General features: G+C 49.6%; 1 protein-coding gene across 2 annotated transcripts in view; it reads right to left on the bottom strand.

Moving 5' to 3' along the window:
- The window catches only part of NTNG1 (netrin G1), a 221697-nt gene that overhangs the window by 25846 nt on the left and 179277 nt on the right, over positions 1-16574 (bottom strand). The window contains exons 8-9 of one of the 2 annotated variants that reach the window (XM_081113012.1): positions 12212-12379; positions 6300-6434 (exon numbers count right to left, since the gene is read on the bottom strand). The exons of the other annotated variant lie outside the window; for it this stretch is intronic. Coding sequence (XP_080969138.1) covers positions 6300-6434; positions 12212-12379 — 303 coding nt within the window. The remainder of the gene's footprint in view (positions 1-6299; positions 6435-12211; positions 12380-16574) is intronic. 2 annotated transcript variants of the gene reach the window in all.

Below are 16574 nucleotides of genomic sequence, written 5' to 3'. Positions count from 1 at the left end.
AATCCTATCTGTCCCTTCACAGGAGAAGCTTGCCCGCCCCTGGGATCAATCACCAAAGCCTCTGTCGCCATCAGCAAAGCGGAAACGACAGCATCCTGTAACCTGCCACCGCGAACTCCACGAGCCATTAATACTCACTGATGCTCGTTCGCCACTTCTCCCTACTGGAGCTGGGGCTACCCAATTGAAACCTCCGGTTTCCCACCTATAGAGCGAGGAGAATAATCTTACCTCGCTTGGGAAATAAGATGGTGCATTTATTTACATTCCTGACACAATGGCAAATGCACCATAAAGAACTGTTTATGGTTTGAAAAATGATTATTATTCCTCAGAAATGTGTTCATATGCACACAGGTCAGATCATTGGTATCTATTTTTAAAGACATGGAGTCTACCTTCAGTTGTCCATTCCTGCAGGGCCCCGACCTGCATAAACAAACACCCAGCCATGGAGGTGAACTGCACCCAGTGGATTTCCTCTGAAACAGGCATGTACACAGAATTCAGACCGACAAGGAGCCTTAGCACGTCAGGCCCCGCCTGGGGTTTCCCGGGAGGAGGTGCAGAGAGAAGACCAACCAAGGTGGCCAGGGCCACAGTCCTTGGGAAGGCGGTAGCCGCCACCCCGGAAACAGGGGCCCCGGCTTCACTAGACTTTAGTTCCCAGGTGCCCTCCCATCGGGCTCACCTGAGGCTCCTCTACCCCAGAATCCTGCTGTGATGGCGACGGAGGACTGGCCCTTCCCCGGATTCAAAATTCTCCTACAAGTTTCAAGTGCCTGGCCCTTTAGCAGTTGAGCTGGTTTGCGTACTTAGACATTATATATGCCGTTAGAAGAGTCTGAGACTCTCTCTCTCTCTCATTCATACACACACACACACACACACACACCCTCACTAGCAGGTAAGGAATGGCTCCAGGGCACCTCCACTCATGCTCTGCCTCAAGGAAGGAAGGAACGTCAGGTGTTGGATGTCCACGTGGCCTCCTGATGGTCTGACCCTCAGCGAGTCCTCCCTGCTGCTTCCACTCTGGGCCAATAGCAGGTAGAACTCAGCCTGCGTTTCTCCACGAGCTCTGGCATCTCACACACCTTTCCCTGTTAAGCGTGGAGGGTCCTGTGGTGTGAAATGGTAGATTCGGGCGTATTTGTCCTTCTCAATATTCCCCCCTAGTAAACGGGAAAGTTAGCCTGGATTGCCAAGCACCTACGAAGAGGTGCCCCCAGGGTCGGAGCCCAGCTCCCTCTAGGTCTGTCCTAGTCACAGCATCAGCGGTTCAGAGCCTGGGGTTTTGAACACATTCAGGATCTGGTCCTACTGTGCGGGGCGCTCTGAACAACTCTTTCCTCTCGAGCTGCCCCAGCAGCCTCTGCTTCCTGTGGCTCCTCCGGGTGGGCCATGAGGATGGGAAGCGTTGAAGCCCCTTTCACAGCCTCCGTGTAAGCCCACCGGCGCCCGGGGCATCGGGTCGGGGAAGCATTAGAGGTCGTGGGCTTCTGCTCTTGATCCCAAGTTAAAGTGGCGTTAAGAACAGAGGGAAGCCGGCCGGCGTGGCTCAGTGGCTGAATGTCCATCTATGAACCAGGAGGTCATGGTTTGATTCCCGGTCGGGGCACATGCCCGGGTTGTGGGCTCAATCCCCAGTGGGAGGCCTGCAGGAGGCAGCCCATTCATGATTCTCTCTCATCATTGATGTTTCTAGCTCTCCCTCTCCCTTCCTCTCTGAAATCAATAAAAATAAAAAAAGAATGTCACTACCCAAGGGACAGCTTTTAGCATGACAGAGGGGTGTGGCCTCATCCTGACAAATCAGGAGGAATTTCACAGCGGGAGCCAGCCTGGGGTTCCCTCTTCCAGGTCATCAAATGAGCCTCTCCTCCCCTCCCCCCTCCTTCCACCCCCAGGAGGACTCCCCAGCCTGTGTGGTGCCTACAAATGACCGCTTCCTAGCTTCGGCCTCCCTAACATTTTCCTTCCCCTGGAGGCTCCCGTGGGTCTGTTTAGAGAGCGCCTCCTCCCCGTTAGGAGCCGAGCCACAGTGACTCAGCGCCCTTCCCAGCACTCCCTGTTGGGGCTGAGGCTCAGGAAGGGGCAGGAGACCCAGCCCACGGTGCTGGAAAGGCAATGAAAAGCTCTGATTCAGTGGTGTCCGTGGCTTCAGCGACAAGAGAGGTGAGCAGGCCCAATGAAGGACCTGATGCCACACAGACGGCCTTGTCTAAGTGACGTGACGCGCCTGTCAGTGGACTCAGCCTGTGAGGTCAACGGGTGAAATGGGAGCTGGAGGCTTTCAGACCACGCGGCAGAGGGAGTGAGAAATCACAGGGAGGCGCCAGGAGGTGCCACCTTCACCTCAGAGAGGTGGTTGGGAGCGCCAATGATCACAAGTTGTTGGGTGCATGGGAGGTAACTTCATTGGCGGGGGGGCGGGGAGGGGGGGGCGGGGGAGGAAAGAGCTTCCTGAACCATCATGGCCCGGGAGCCATGGTGGGAATGACTCTGAGAGGAAAGGAGGTGGAGGGATCCGAAATGGAAACCAGTGGGGACTGAGAACCTGGCCAGTGAGACAGACGGGAGTCCTGGTGGTCAGGAGAGATCGGAGAGAAGAGCGCCAAGGGCCCAGCTGTGGCTCCTGCACAAAACCTCACTGCCCTCCCCTGGCCTCCTGGGCTGAAGGTCATTACACAAAACCTCACCGCCCACCCCTGGTCTCCTGGGCTCCAGGTCATTACACAAAACCTCACTGCCCTCCCCTGGCCTCCTGGGCTGAAGGTCAGAGGGAGGGCGGGTGAGGCCCTGGGGTCTTTCACTTGACTTGCATTGAAGCCGTGCCTTTCCTGAAAGCATCCCTCCTAGCAGCCCGTCCGGCTTCTGCTGGAACTTTCCCAGAGTCTGGGGACCTCTCACTCCCCAAGGCAGCCGATGGCGGCTCTCCAGCAGCTGGGGAGGCCGCAACCTGCGCAGCTCCATGTGCCCACGGGTCCCCCTCCCTCTTCCTGAGCCAACACGTCCACTCGTTACATAATAGCCCTTCAAACCCCGCTCACATGTGCCACAGGCCAAGTCCTGTGCTCACCGGCCTGCTCAGCTCTCTATGGACACCCCTCCTCGGAGACCGGACCCCCCTCCATCACAGCCTGCTGCTCCCAAGGACTTTTTTGTTGTTGTTAATCCTCACCCGAGGATATTTTTTCCACTGATTTCCATTGATTTTTAAAGACAGTGGAAAGGAGGGAGGGAGGGTGAGAGAGAGAGAGAGAGAGGGAGAGAGAGAGAGATATCAATGTGAGAGAGAAACATCCATCAGTTACCTCCATACACACCTGGACCAGGGATCGAACCGGCAACCTAGGTATGTGCCCTGACCGGGAATCAGGAATCGAACCTGTTGGTGTACGGGTGATGCTCCAACCAACCGAGCCACCCAGCCAGGGCTAATCAAGAGCTTTTCAGAGTCACCTAGTCAACAGTTTGATACTTCTAGTAGCCAGTCTTGCTGCACGTTCCGCACTCCCATCGTGTATAATAAACTTAAGACATGACTTCTTGCCTAGTGCACTCACACAGCAACCTGTGCTTGGAACTAATTAATAACCGAGTGCTGACCATCTACCCCAGGGCCACATTCATCATTTTCCTTGAATCTTCACGATTATCATGTGTTAGGGCCTAGTGTTACCGCCATTTTTAGATGAAAACTGTGCTTAGAGAGTCCAAGTAATTTCCCCTAAGTCTTGAAGGTGGTAAGGGGCGGAGAGGAGATTCAAACCCAGGTCCATATCACTCCAAAGCCTATGCATACACTCACTATCATAGATATAAACGATGGTGTCAGTAACTGGCAAGATCCAGTCCTTTCTGACTGCTGTTCCACATGGCTCCTCTAGGGGGCCTCAGCTCCGTGTCCTGTTCCCTCCTCACCTGGCACTGCCCACCTAAAGGGCCGCTCCTTGCTGCCAAGGCCACTGTGAGCCCTGCTCTCCCACTGTCTCTTCTTGGTGTGGGTTTCCTCTTGTCAGGTTAATATCACTGCCATTGACAATGAGGCTAACGCAAGGATGGGTTCAACTCAGGGCAAGCAGAAGAATGCGTGGTGGTGGAGGGAAGAGAGACAGGGAGGGAGGGAGGGAGAGAACCACCAATCGGTTGCCTCCCGTAGGCATCCTGACTGGGGATCGAGCCCACAGCAACAACCTTTTCGGTGGAGGGGATGACGCTCTAACCCACTGAGCCACCCGGCCAGGGCTGGACTGCCTGCTAATGCCATGCTCCAGATGCTGGCCCTCTGGCTCCTGGATCCACCTAACCTTGACCGACTCACGGCCCACTTCCTGACGCTCGTGACATTAGAGTGGTGGAACATTCCACCCCGGCCTTGCATTACGGAGACCTGCACCTTACAGGCAACTTCAATTCCGCGAGGAGCCAGCCACACCTTCCGCACAGCCCTGGTGCCACGGGCTCAGACAGGCCCTGCGTGCTGACATTTTTTTTCCAAGTGCCAAGCAAGCAAAGAACCCTCTAGAGCCGCACGGTCCAATATGGTAGACATATGTGGCCATTCCGCCTCGCAATATGGCCAGTCCTAATTGAGCTGTTCTGTTTAAGCACAAAACCCACGTCTGACTGCAGAGCCTGAGGGAAAATGTAAACCGTCTCCTTGATCATTTTAATGCTCATTATGTGTTGCAATGATACCATTTCAGACATTCCGGGTACGGTGAGTTGTTAGAATCAACTTACATTTATTTTCTTAAATTTTTTAAGGTGGATAACAAACCATGGAAGGTTACCTATCTGGTTTGCACGATTTTCTACTGGGCTGGGGATTTGCCTGGTGCCTCGTAAAGCCAGCTGGCCGGCCCGGTATAGATGGGTGCAGAGTTGGTGCAGAACTAAAAAGCAGAGAAGGTTACGCAGGACGCCAGGAGGCTTCTGCTCAGATTTTGAAATTCGCATTCCCCAGACACCCCACACGACGTGCCACCTCCCCTGACAAGGTTTTCAGAAGGCCTGCTGACCCTCCGAGCGTTGAGGCTGGACCGCGCGACCCCGGCATCCGTCCAGGGCTCCCTGAATGGTGCCCAACCTCAGAGGCGTAACATCAGCATTGATTTTTGCCATTTATCCTCCCCTGGCGTTTACATGCCCCTTAGATGGACTGCCGTTAGGTTTCTGGTTAAGATTCAGTGATGGGAATGATAGCCAGGGTAGCGATAGAGATGTAGATACCATTTAATTTATGGACTCTGGGGCTCCAAGGTCCCTTCTGGCTCAAGAAATATACGAACCACAGACACACCAGCCCTCGTTTTGCGGTGAGGGCTTCCTGGCTGGGTCCCTGTTGTGCCACTGAATTTACGGTCTGGCCAGGTACATGGGTCCGCGTACGATATTTCAATGTGAGTGGCTCTAGCCATCAGAGGGGCCGGAGCCGGGCCTCAAAGACACCCGCTGGGCAGCTGATGAACTGCTCTCCCTCCTCGCCATAGAGCGTGGCATTAGGTAGCTTTTACTTTATTATTTTAAAAGAGAAACATGGATATTTAATGCTTCTAAATGCAACCTAAGAAAGGAACGTCTATTCCGCGAATATAACAGGTGATAAACAGGCTTCCATTCTTCATCACAGTGGGTGAAGAAGAACAGGAAGAAAGAAAAGCGAGTAGGACAAGGAATGACAGAGAAAAAAAAAAAAACCCACGTCTTTCCCAAAGCAGACTCTGTAAAATATCCCGACTTTAAAGAATGGATAAGATAGCTACTTCTAGAACTTGTTAGGAAAATGGCATTTGGGTCCTGGCTGGTGTCACTCAGTGGTTAGAGCGTCTGCCCACACACGAAAGGGTCTCAGGTTTGATTCCTGGTCAAGGGCATGCACTTGAGTTGCAGGTTTGATCGCTGGCCCTGGTCCGGACTCCTGCAGGAAGCAACCAATCCATGTGTGTGTCTCACATCTATGTTTCTCTCTCCTCCCACCCTCTTCCCCCCTCCCTCCATCCCTTCCACTCTCTCTCAAACTCAAGGGAAAAAACATCCTCTGTGAGGATTAACCAAACATAATAAAAACAATAAAAGAAAATGGCATTTGGTTCGGAAGCAAAGGCATTCTTGAAATCCGTCTCCAACACTAGTGCCAATCAGAACTCGCTGGGTGGCGGGAAGGCTCAGGTAGCTTTCCAGGCTTGCCAGGGGTCGGGCTGGGCGTTTTTCTGCTCTGAGCGCTGCACGGCCGGCCAGGCAAGCAGGGGGGCCATGCTGCAGCGGGCGAGGGCAGCGCCCCAGTTACTTACGTCGACAGCCGGCGTGCCAGGAATTGCCCGGCAGACACTCATCACATTTAGGCCCCGTGGCTCCCGCCTTACACTCACAGAATCCCGAGCCATTACAGCGCTCATGGACTGAGCCCAAGGGGTTACAATAACACTCTGCAGAAAGGAGACAACACACAGGCTGGAGAGCAGGCCCCGGGCCGGAGGGTGCCAACACCCGCGCCCACGGCCACCAGCGCCTCGCTTCCTCGGGACGGATGCCACTAATGAAACGCTCTGGCATAGGCGGCCGCGGCAGGCCCATCGATTTACCTGCCCGGCCTCCCAGGATATTGTTTTCATGACACGGGAGGAAATCAACCGAAACCTTCCAGGGAGATAAGGCATCGCGCGCCCCACCGCCCACGGGGCCTGATGGAGAGGCCATCGGTGGGGCCTCTCACACGGTCGCATGAACGCCACCAGCAGGGTGGCCAGCGAGGCTCCGTCATCCACCATCAGGGCCAAAGCTGCTGAAATGATTCAAATGGGCTGACCTGTGACGCTTCGGGTCCGAGAACCGCCGGACACGTGTACAGTGCAATACGGATGCACTTGGCTCACTCACAGGCAGTTTTCCCTTATGACTCGGGATGGACACCCTGTAGGGACTGATCTGGGAGGCTAGTGAGGCGCTTATGCCGCTGAGATGCACACTCAGGAAAGGAAAAGAAATGCCGAGATCCCACGTAACTTTCTACGTTTGAGACTTTCCTCACTAGACTGTCTGAACTGTGCGTAATAAACAGAAACGGGCCGTTTTCCTGACTCGGCCCACAGCCTCGTGGGGGTGTTTTTACGGCCCGAGCACTGCTTGGCCTCGGGCTACCACTGGCCCGAGAGGTTTCAGGACCAGCTGGTTGGCGGCGTGTGGAGTTTGGGGGACAAAGTTTCTTCGCTTATCACCCCACCGTGGGATCGTGGGCAGGTTCTTGGGCTCCTCCATAACAAGGGGCCCATGAAGAGGTTTTCTTGTTAAAAAAAACCAACAAACCCCAAGTAAAATCATACCAAGCACATAACCAAACAGCCGCCCATGAGCCGCCCTGGGAATCCGTTTAGTATCACCCGGTTGAGCACCCGTTAGCCATGGAGACTCAGGGTTTAACACCACAGCGGGCCAGAGGCCCAATCTCACTCTTTCTGTCATGGGAACTCATTAGCTAATTTCTTCAAAAAATGTGGAAGGCCTTAGAACTGTGATTTATTTCGTGGTGATTAAATCATTTTTTTTTCCTCTTTCTAGTTCAGCATTCTGCTGCTGCAAACATGTAGAAGACAAATAGGTATACAGAGGTAAAAATAAAGCGAGGTTAACTCTAAAATGCTCTCTCCTTGGCTGGCGTGGTTTGTCCTTAATAACCAGTTTTATTTTTAATTGGCATTTCCTATTTTAATGTGTGTGTGTAGGGGGTTGTTGTTTAAAAATTTTTAAAATAGTAATTCTGTTACGGCTTTAAGATGTTTTACTGTGCATATGTATAAGTATGCACCTATCTCCAAACTGTAAGATGTTTTTTACTGTTTAATGTGTATACATTGACAATAAACCACCAATGTTTTGTTAGCCAGGTGGTAGAATTTTCTTTGGCCAACATGAATTCACATACTACCCTAGTCAATTAGCCCATAAAAATTGATTATTATGCCCTGACCAGTTTGGCTGAGTGGATAGAGCATCGGCCTGCGGACTGAAGGGTCGCAGGTTTGATTCCGGTCAAGGGCATGTACCTTGGTTGCGGGCACATCCCCAGTAGGGAGTGTGCAAAAGGCAGCTGAATCGATGTTTCTCTCTCATCGATGTTTCTAACTCTTTATCACTCGCCTTCTCCCTTCCTCTCTGTAAAAAAATCAAAATATACTTTAAAAAATTGATTATTATAAGGTTTTAGATGCAAAAATATGTAAACAAAGTTGTTTTATTTCTCCCTCAAAAATGTGAAACGTCTAAACCACGGAATATGCCAGTGGTTGTCTTAGGAAGCGGTGTAGGTGTAATGAACTTACTCGAACAGTCATGAGAACTTTAACAAGAAGAGGTGGGGCTACCCTCCACCTTCCACTCAAATACTGGGTTTAAAAGTATATTATTGATGGGGCTATGCTGTACGGTAGGTGCTGGGCTGAGGAGGATGGCCTTGGAGAACTTTTTTTCTTCTATGAAACTAGGAAGAATAGGCAGCACTGCTAGACTGAAAAACACCATGAAACATGTTGGGAGGTTTGATTCCATAGTTACATTGCAATTGATTGATAGGTTCAAAGTGTCTTGCGTTTGCTTTGCTCTACAGAAGGGACCGCTGATGACTTGAACTTGCGTTTCAAGGGGAATAAAAAATAATCCAATATCAGCTGAGCTACGTTTAGTAGCAACGGCTGGGCCCTGGCAGTGACTACCCAACGTCACACACCAGGCATCCGCTAGCTTCCTGCTGGAGTGTCTATGAGACAGAGGCATGCAAGGCTGCCCTCTCCACGTAATTGCTGCGTCATACAGGGCGATGCCATGCATCTCTGGAGACATGGCTGTGAAATTGGAATTTGGAATTTGTGTGAAAACCGGTAAATTCACCAGCGATCCCAAAGCAGCGATCACTGCGGCAACATGGATCCGCCTGCAGTTTACATTTGCCGGATTATAAAATGATGCCAGCGGTGTACAGCTATTTCAGCAGAGTCCGTATTTGGTCAGAGATTATGGGCTGTTCCCCAGTGGATTTGACGGCCAGCTGTTAAAGCGCCGTTTAAAAAAATATTTAGGGAAGATTTAGATGAAGTTCACATTTTTGTGAGATTACCGCCTGATTCTGTGCAAAGGCGCTGGGTAGATACCCATTCGTTTCCATGAGTGCTTTCTGTAAACATGAGCCCTCAGTTCCTTGTGGTGTAGCCTCTCAAATTCAATCCTCAGTCCTGCCTTAAGCCCTGTGGGGAGCTGAGTGTGGGGAATAGTGAGAAGGGTCCTGTGCCCGCCAGGGCTAACCGTGGGCCTTGGCCATGAGCCACAGGCTGCCCGTGGCCCCCAGGAGCAACCCTCAGCCTCAGTCTCGATTTCCCTGCCCTTGGTCGCTCCTGTGGGAAAACCGGAATCTAAATGTTATTGCTTCGTTGCACATATGCAGGTATGGACTAAAGACAAAAGACAGACCATTGCTGATACCAGCTGGCCACACCTTTCAGTTCATTCTCTAAAAATAATCCCCCCCCCCCTTAGGAAAAGGGCAACAAGTTAAGGAGCTGGTGTGGGGGGGGACACTGTAGCTACTGGCTGATGTGGGTGACGGCACCCCACATCACCCATCTCTGTGCTCACCAAGTCCTTTCCTTGGTTTGAAGAGTGTAAAATAGTGCTCTCCAAAGATTTCTAATTTCTACAATTCCCCAAAGGTTTAGGGTTTTAATGAACAGACTTTCCAGAAAAGGAAACAGAAAACCAAAAAACAACGGCTCTTGATTTTTTTTAAAAGTAGAAATAAAAAAAAAATGTCTACTTAAACTTTCCATATTTTATCTGCAGCTTGTGTTTTAAAAGACAAAAGCGGAATGGGCTGTCCTCTTGTCTGTGGATAATCAAGCGTGGATTTACGATACAACTATATCTCTTAGAATCAGAGGGGGAGCACAGATTGTCCTTCATAGATTATTTTAGGACTGGAAAAAGGCCCCACTTCCTCAGAACAGAATATTACTCCAAATAGCACATATTGGGGCATTGTAACATTACCGGCAATGAGAAAGTCCCTGGGATAGAATCTTTTCTCTTGAGGCCTTTTTCTTTAATTTATTTCAAGTAATATGAAATTAAGTTATAAAATCTTGTAATCGTACGTAAATAGAAATAATTAGGTTTCATTCCTGCGCTATTTATTTTACCTTTTCTCTTGCTTCCATATTTATGGTGTGGCATTTATATATTTTTACAGGTGACATTCAGCAACATGGAACTCTGCATTCAAAATTCAGACAGCTACATGTCTTTGGGTTGCTAGTAATATCCCCAAGTCTTTGTACCCCCAGTGTTAGAAAGGCAACTGAATTTCTGTTCCTAAGGTTGGAGTGGAATTGTGGCTCTCATTCCAAAAGCATTCCAGACTGTGGAACCTCAGAGAGAAGGCGGGGGTGGGGGGTGGGGTGGGTGGGAAGAGATCAAAGACCTTGTGTGCATATATGCATAACCCATGGACACAGACAATAGGGTGGTGAAGGCCTGGGGCAGGGGGCGGGGGTGGGCTAGAAGGGGTCAATGGGGGAAAAAAGAGGACGTATGTAATACTTTCAACAATAAAGATTAACAAAAAAATTCTGTAAGTAAAAGTCTAAGAAGCATAGCTTTGCTAATTGGGTCAGGGTGGCTGGGAGAACGTGTACAAGCTTTGAAGTCAGAAAAGGGACTCTTTGCTAACGCCATATGATGTGCGTCAACTTGCCTTACTTTTCTCAACTAGAAAATGGGAAATTATCAGTGGAACACTTACCCCTGACCCCCTCCCCGCACCCCCCCCCCCACTTTGTTAATGAGGATCAAGTAAAAAAACACATTCACAGTCAGCCCACAGTTCAACCAAGAGCTTGCTGCACATCCCATGGGATCCCCATGTGACCAGGGGTTCTCAGATGACTCAGCTAAGGCACACGGCTATTAAATAGCACACTGGGACTTGAACCCAGGTCTCCGGCCTCTAAGTCCAGTGATGTCTCCACTAATTCACAAATAATAAGTGAGGAAGGCTTTGAAAAATAGGACATACTGGAGACATACACCGTCGAATGTAAACGTGGCCCAGCCGAATTCAAAACAAGGTGTACAGCTAGTTAAATGAGACACTTGGCAAGTACCTATATGTCCTTGACAATCCAATTGGAGAGCGATAATCCCACAACTGCATATTGACTGGGTTCCTTTTTTTGATGAAAAGACCATCTGTCATTTTTCAGCTCCTTCATTCTGTTGAAATTAGTCTCTATGTGAAATATTCTACCTTTAAAATGGGTTGCCTATATGGTTATACCCATTAGTGTGGTAACGGATACACAGCCTTTACCATTTTGAATATATGCATTTCTCCCTAGAAAATGATGACGTGAAATTCCATTTATTGGTTCTTACTTCTCCATCAGCTCCCTTTCTTAAAGACAGGTCCCACTCTGCACAGGCAGGAGGGTTTTTTTGGATGGGAAGGCCCCTGATTCTCTCCAGTTGACATGGTCAACCGTCATGGTGGGTGGGGACAGCGCCCCAGGGACCCGACCCTATGGACTCAATTTTCCAGGGCTCACGAAGCTAAGAGAATTAACCATCTAGAATAATTTTGAGAAATTGCTTCTCTTTTTGGGGACTGTAGAAAAATCCAATAAATGGAATTTCTTTTCTGTGGATGAAAAAGGCAGGCAAGACTTCTACATTACCAACTGCATGTGGCTTTCAGTTGCAAATGGCAATATTTGTAATCAACCAACATTTGTTGATTAGCGATTATGTGCAAGAGGTTGTATCCTAACTTCTCACATCGATAATTCAAGCCCCTCGAATGAGTCCCCATTTTGAATGCTGAATGCATAGCTTCACTTTAAGGTTAGGCTGAAATGACCAGGTTTTAAGAATTCATGCAAAAGGAAAATTGAAAATTCTTTTATCTCAGAAACATTTTTCAGCTCATTATCATCTTTAAAGCAACAGTCACATAAGGATTCGCCATATATTCCCCCAACTACGATTTCAACCAGCACACGTGAATTTTAAGTCTACCCCAGGGATGTTTTCCCCGTTGAGAAAGTTCCTTCGAGAAAGTTCCTTCTGGCTCAGCCATGGTACAAATCCCCAGCCTCTCTGCCTTCCATAGCTCCCCATCGCGTGAAAGGCACAGAACAGTAGCTGAAATGATAAGGGGACTGACCTATGCACACATTCTCATCGTCCAGCTGTGCCGAAGCATTTCGGAAGTAGCCCAGCCTGCATAACTCACAGTGCTGCCCTCTAGTGTTGTGCTTACAGCTCACGCAAATGACTGTATTTAGCAGATCGATATAACTGCATCGATTGGAGTGGCCGAAGCATTCGCAGTCTTGCAAGGAAGAAGAGAAATGTATACAGAGTGTATACGGCAGCGGAAGAGTCATCGCACACCACATGCTTGGATACAATGAGGGGTGGGGAGGAGATGGAAGCATGGCATTACATCTATGCGGTGCGACATGACACATGGCGACGGCAGGTGGCTGTGACGGGCATGGAGGGAGCATCTGTTTCGAGCAGGAGAGAAAGGCCGGACATTCAGAACATGACGGGAGGCTGTCAATTCTTGGCAGACAGGATGAACAGAAGCATTTGCAGGTGCACACCTTTTAATATCTGGGAAGGCTTGGCTTCCGTGGATGCGAAAGTTTAATTTTTGCACACGGGGAACTTTGCTGTCTTTGCATCCCTTGCCCCGTTTCCTGTCCGTCTTCGCAGACTGACAGAAGAGGTGGGGAAGCGTGTGAGCACCTAAGGCCTGAATCTGTCATCACCCACGGCTCCTTGGACTAGAGCAGTGGTTCTCAACCTTCTGGCCCTTTAAATACAGTGACCCAACCATAAAATTATTTTCGTTGCTACTTCATAACTGTAATGTTGCTACTGTTATGAATCGTAATGTAAATATCTGATATGCAGGATGGTCTTAGGCGACCCCTGTGAAAGGGTCGTTCGACAGCCAAAGGGGTCGCAACCCACAGGTTGAGAACCGCTGACCTAAGGCCTGAATCTGTCATCACCCACGGCTCCTTGGACTAGAGTCTCTCACTACTGATGCTGTCAAGAGAGGAACCCATTCAGGGGTTCACAGAAGTCATGGCCAGTTTAATAGGGATCCAGACAACAAGATACTCTTTTTGTTTTGTTTTCTTCCCCCAAATGTCAAGAGGAAAGGTGGCCTCTGAGAGCCTCTCGGCAGGCCAGACCCGCATGTTTGCTAACATGTAGAGAAAGTATAAAAAGCAGGGAGGTTATTTGTGTAAAAACAGGGGTTCTTGGTATTTCTTTTCCTTCCAAGTTTCAAGCTAAGTCTTTGACAATAGAAAGACCAGGCAGCTCCCGTATCCCCAGGATTTTTTCCTTTGTCTCCTCAAAATGTTGGCGGTGCCTCTGACGCATCGGGGTGACAAGGATAAGAACCAGATGAGGAAATGGAGCCGAGAGGACGAGGACAGGTCGGGGAGGGTGGAGAGGGACTGGATCGTTCTCTCGGTTGCATCTCAACCAAAGCAAGAGGTTGTTCATCTAATTCAACCTTTTTAAAGGAAGTGATGGAGACCAAGCCCCCATTGGTAGCCACAACTGTCAAATCAGCCCCTTAAAAAAAGGTGAGGGATAACTAGATGGGGATCTAATTTGTCTTCTCAAAAGATGGGGGTAGACCTCGCTGGACATCTAAGAGGACAGTCAACCAGGATACTGCAAACCTCGTTCACCTAAAAACACTCCTCGGACTAATGCCTGGCTTTTATGTCATCTCACCGGGAAGCTAAAGACAGTCCCTATTTGAGCCCGTCCATCCATCCATTCTTTCATGCACTCAGTCAATACCTTTTGGGTTTGTCTACCATGTGCCAGGCACTATGGGAGGTGCTGAGGGAAGCTTTTGGCCTAGATACAATTTTGGAAGTATGGCCTTTGATGACCAAAGTAAAAATGAATAAGCATCATCACAAATGAATAAGGAAGAAGGGAGGAGACTAGCCTTCTCCTTTTTTAAAAGAATTAACATGCTTTACCCATCGGAATGCTATGGATTTATGCAGTGGAGCGCCGGTTCCGACAACGGAGAGCTGAGGTCACGGTTCTGACAGAATGACAGGAAATTCGGACCGAGGCAGAGGAGGACACAGGAAATGGTGCAGGAACAGGGTCAGCATAGTGGGGACTCCAGAGGCAAGAAGGAGGGGAGGCTCCTGAGGGCGAGCCGCTTCCCGATGGAAGGCTGTCTGGGTCCCTGCAGGTGTGCCAGGTGGGGATGGAGACGGGGATCGGGGACCCAGAGTGCGGAGAGGACAGGGAACCTTGGGCCTCCAATGTGGGAGGTGGGGGAAGAAGGTACTTGCGTAAGTTTAGTAGTTTTAGGGCTTGCCACGTTAAAAAGGTAACGCTAGAATTACAGGTCACCAAATGAAATTCTCCTAGGAAACAAAAGCACTTCGCCCCAATACACTATCTCCCTGAGGTACAGTTTCCTTGCGGTGGCATTTCTGACTCCGAGGGAACCTAAAAGGCCTCGAAAACGTTCCTTGGTTGAGGGTTTGAAACAGGGAGAATCTTTTTGGTCTGGAGACGCCTCAGAGACATGGTAGCAGGGAGGAGACCCAAGTCTGACATCTCATTCCCAAGGACTTCTTCCAGCTGCCCAGCCTCCTGAGGAGTGGGCTGCCCCTCCCGGCAGGGGTCCTCAGCGCTGTCCTCCCTGGTCCCTACCCCAAGTTGGTCCTCAATGCACCTAATGTAACAGCTTGTGTCAAAAGCATCCTTGAAGGCATACATTCATCCCAGGAGCTTTCGGAACGACATAGGGGTCCCAGTTGTTAAGAAGCTACTTTAGTGGGCAAGACAAGCAGGTGCTCAGATAGAACACAGAATAGCTGGGGTCAGAACACCCATGGTGCCACACGCGGCCTCCGGAGAAACGCAGAGACTCCAGAGGAGTTAGGAAAACTGACTTCACACTGGACTTAATATGAAACCTCTAGAGGGGAGGTCGAGTGTATTAAAAAAATAAAAAAAGGAAAAAAAGGAGGGAATGAGCGTTTCAGGGGAAAGGAGTCGTGTGCAGAGGCAAGAAGTTGGGCAAGTTTCATGACCTGGTTCCTTTGTGGGTGTTGAGGGTTCGGTAACATCTGCCCCATGGCCAGACCACATTTGAGCTCCATCTGGCAAAGTTTATCCAAGAAAAAAATGTAGATTTCCGAGTTCCACACTCTCGAACCCAGTCCACGAATGTCCCGAGATATGTCAAACATGACTGCCACTGATTTTTTGCATTTAAGGAATGCTACACATTTCTGGGATGACACTATTTGTTTCCAGATCCTCTTTTGAAAGCGAATACATTACTTTTGATGAGAATAAATGATATAAGTAATTATATAGTGATACACAAAATCCTACGAAGCTCAACACCCAACATTATAAACTTATTCAGAAGGTAAGGGAATCTTTTACATGCCTTACAATCTAGGAAACGGGCTAGTGGACACTTGATTCTTTTAACACTTCTAAGACTCTCCCCAGACTTTGATAAGTTGCCTTGCTTGGCTGTGATGTAAGCTTGAGAATGTAAAACGAGAAAAAGACCTTGGAAAGCGACTTGAAAAACATGAGGACACTAGATAAACGCAAGACGCTGCACATGTAATTCTGAAACTGCCGTGTTCGCTTTCAGTATTCTGTGAATTCATCACTCCCCAGCAACGAGTCTTCCCAAGATGGGCACGGAATCCACGAATGATCATTCCTGATCTCGTCTGAGAGGCTTTAGCATCTTAAGATCCTGAAGGAATAGCTCAATGACTCTTTGATCGTCCAGTTCACGGACCTACCATCTCCCCACTTCCCTTTCCACAAGAATGGAGTCCATGGTCCATCCTGGTAATTACTTCCTTTCACATATTCTCACTCTTTCATCCCCTGCCCCCCTCACCCCAATCATCGTCTCCTGGGCAAGTCGGGTCCTGGTTATGTCCAACTCTCTAGCTCTCCGTGCCTATACACCTAACAGCTGACTGTGGGGGTTTTATCCAACCGTTTGGGATAAAGTCTCACTTTAAGGTCATGACCATCACTCTTCATGGGTCCTCGGAGCTGCCTGGCAACCCTCCCTGAGCAGGGGGCTTCCCTCTCTGTTCTCCGCCTTCGCACCCACCATTGTTTCCCCCGCCTTTCTGCCCGTCTCCTCCCACGTCTCAGGGCGCAGTCACTGGCCCTCTTTGCTCTTCAGGCTCACCCTAGAGCCAGGGTTGTTTTTGTTCTGCTTGTTAATCAGCCCCCGAGGATATATTTTTCCACTGAGTTTTAGAGAGAGTGGAAGGGAGAGAGACAGAAAGAGAGAAGCATGGATGTGAGAGAGACACATCGATTGGTTGCCTCCTGTACTCATCCCAACCAGGGCCAGGGATCAAGCCTGCAACTGAGGTACAAGCCCTTGATGGAATGGGACCTGGGACCTTGGGCTGATGCTCTGTCCACTGAGCCACACAGGTGAGGGCTGTTTCTGTTTTGTAATCCAGCTT

This window comes from Myotis nattereri (assembly GCF_964212035.1).
Source record: "Myotis nattereri genome assembly, chromosome: 18".
In the NCBI taxonomy this organism is placed as follows: domain Eukaryota; kingdom Metazoa; phylum Chordata; class Mammalia; order Chiroptera; family Vespertilionidae; genus Myotis; species Myotis nattereri.
This window is presented reverse-complemented; position numbering and strand designations above follow the sequence as displayed.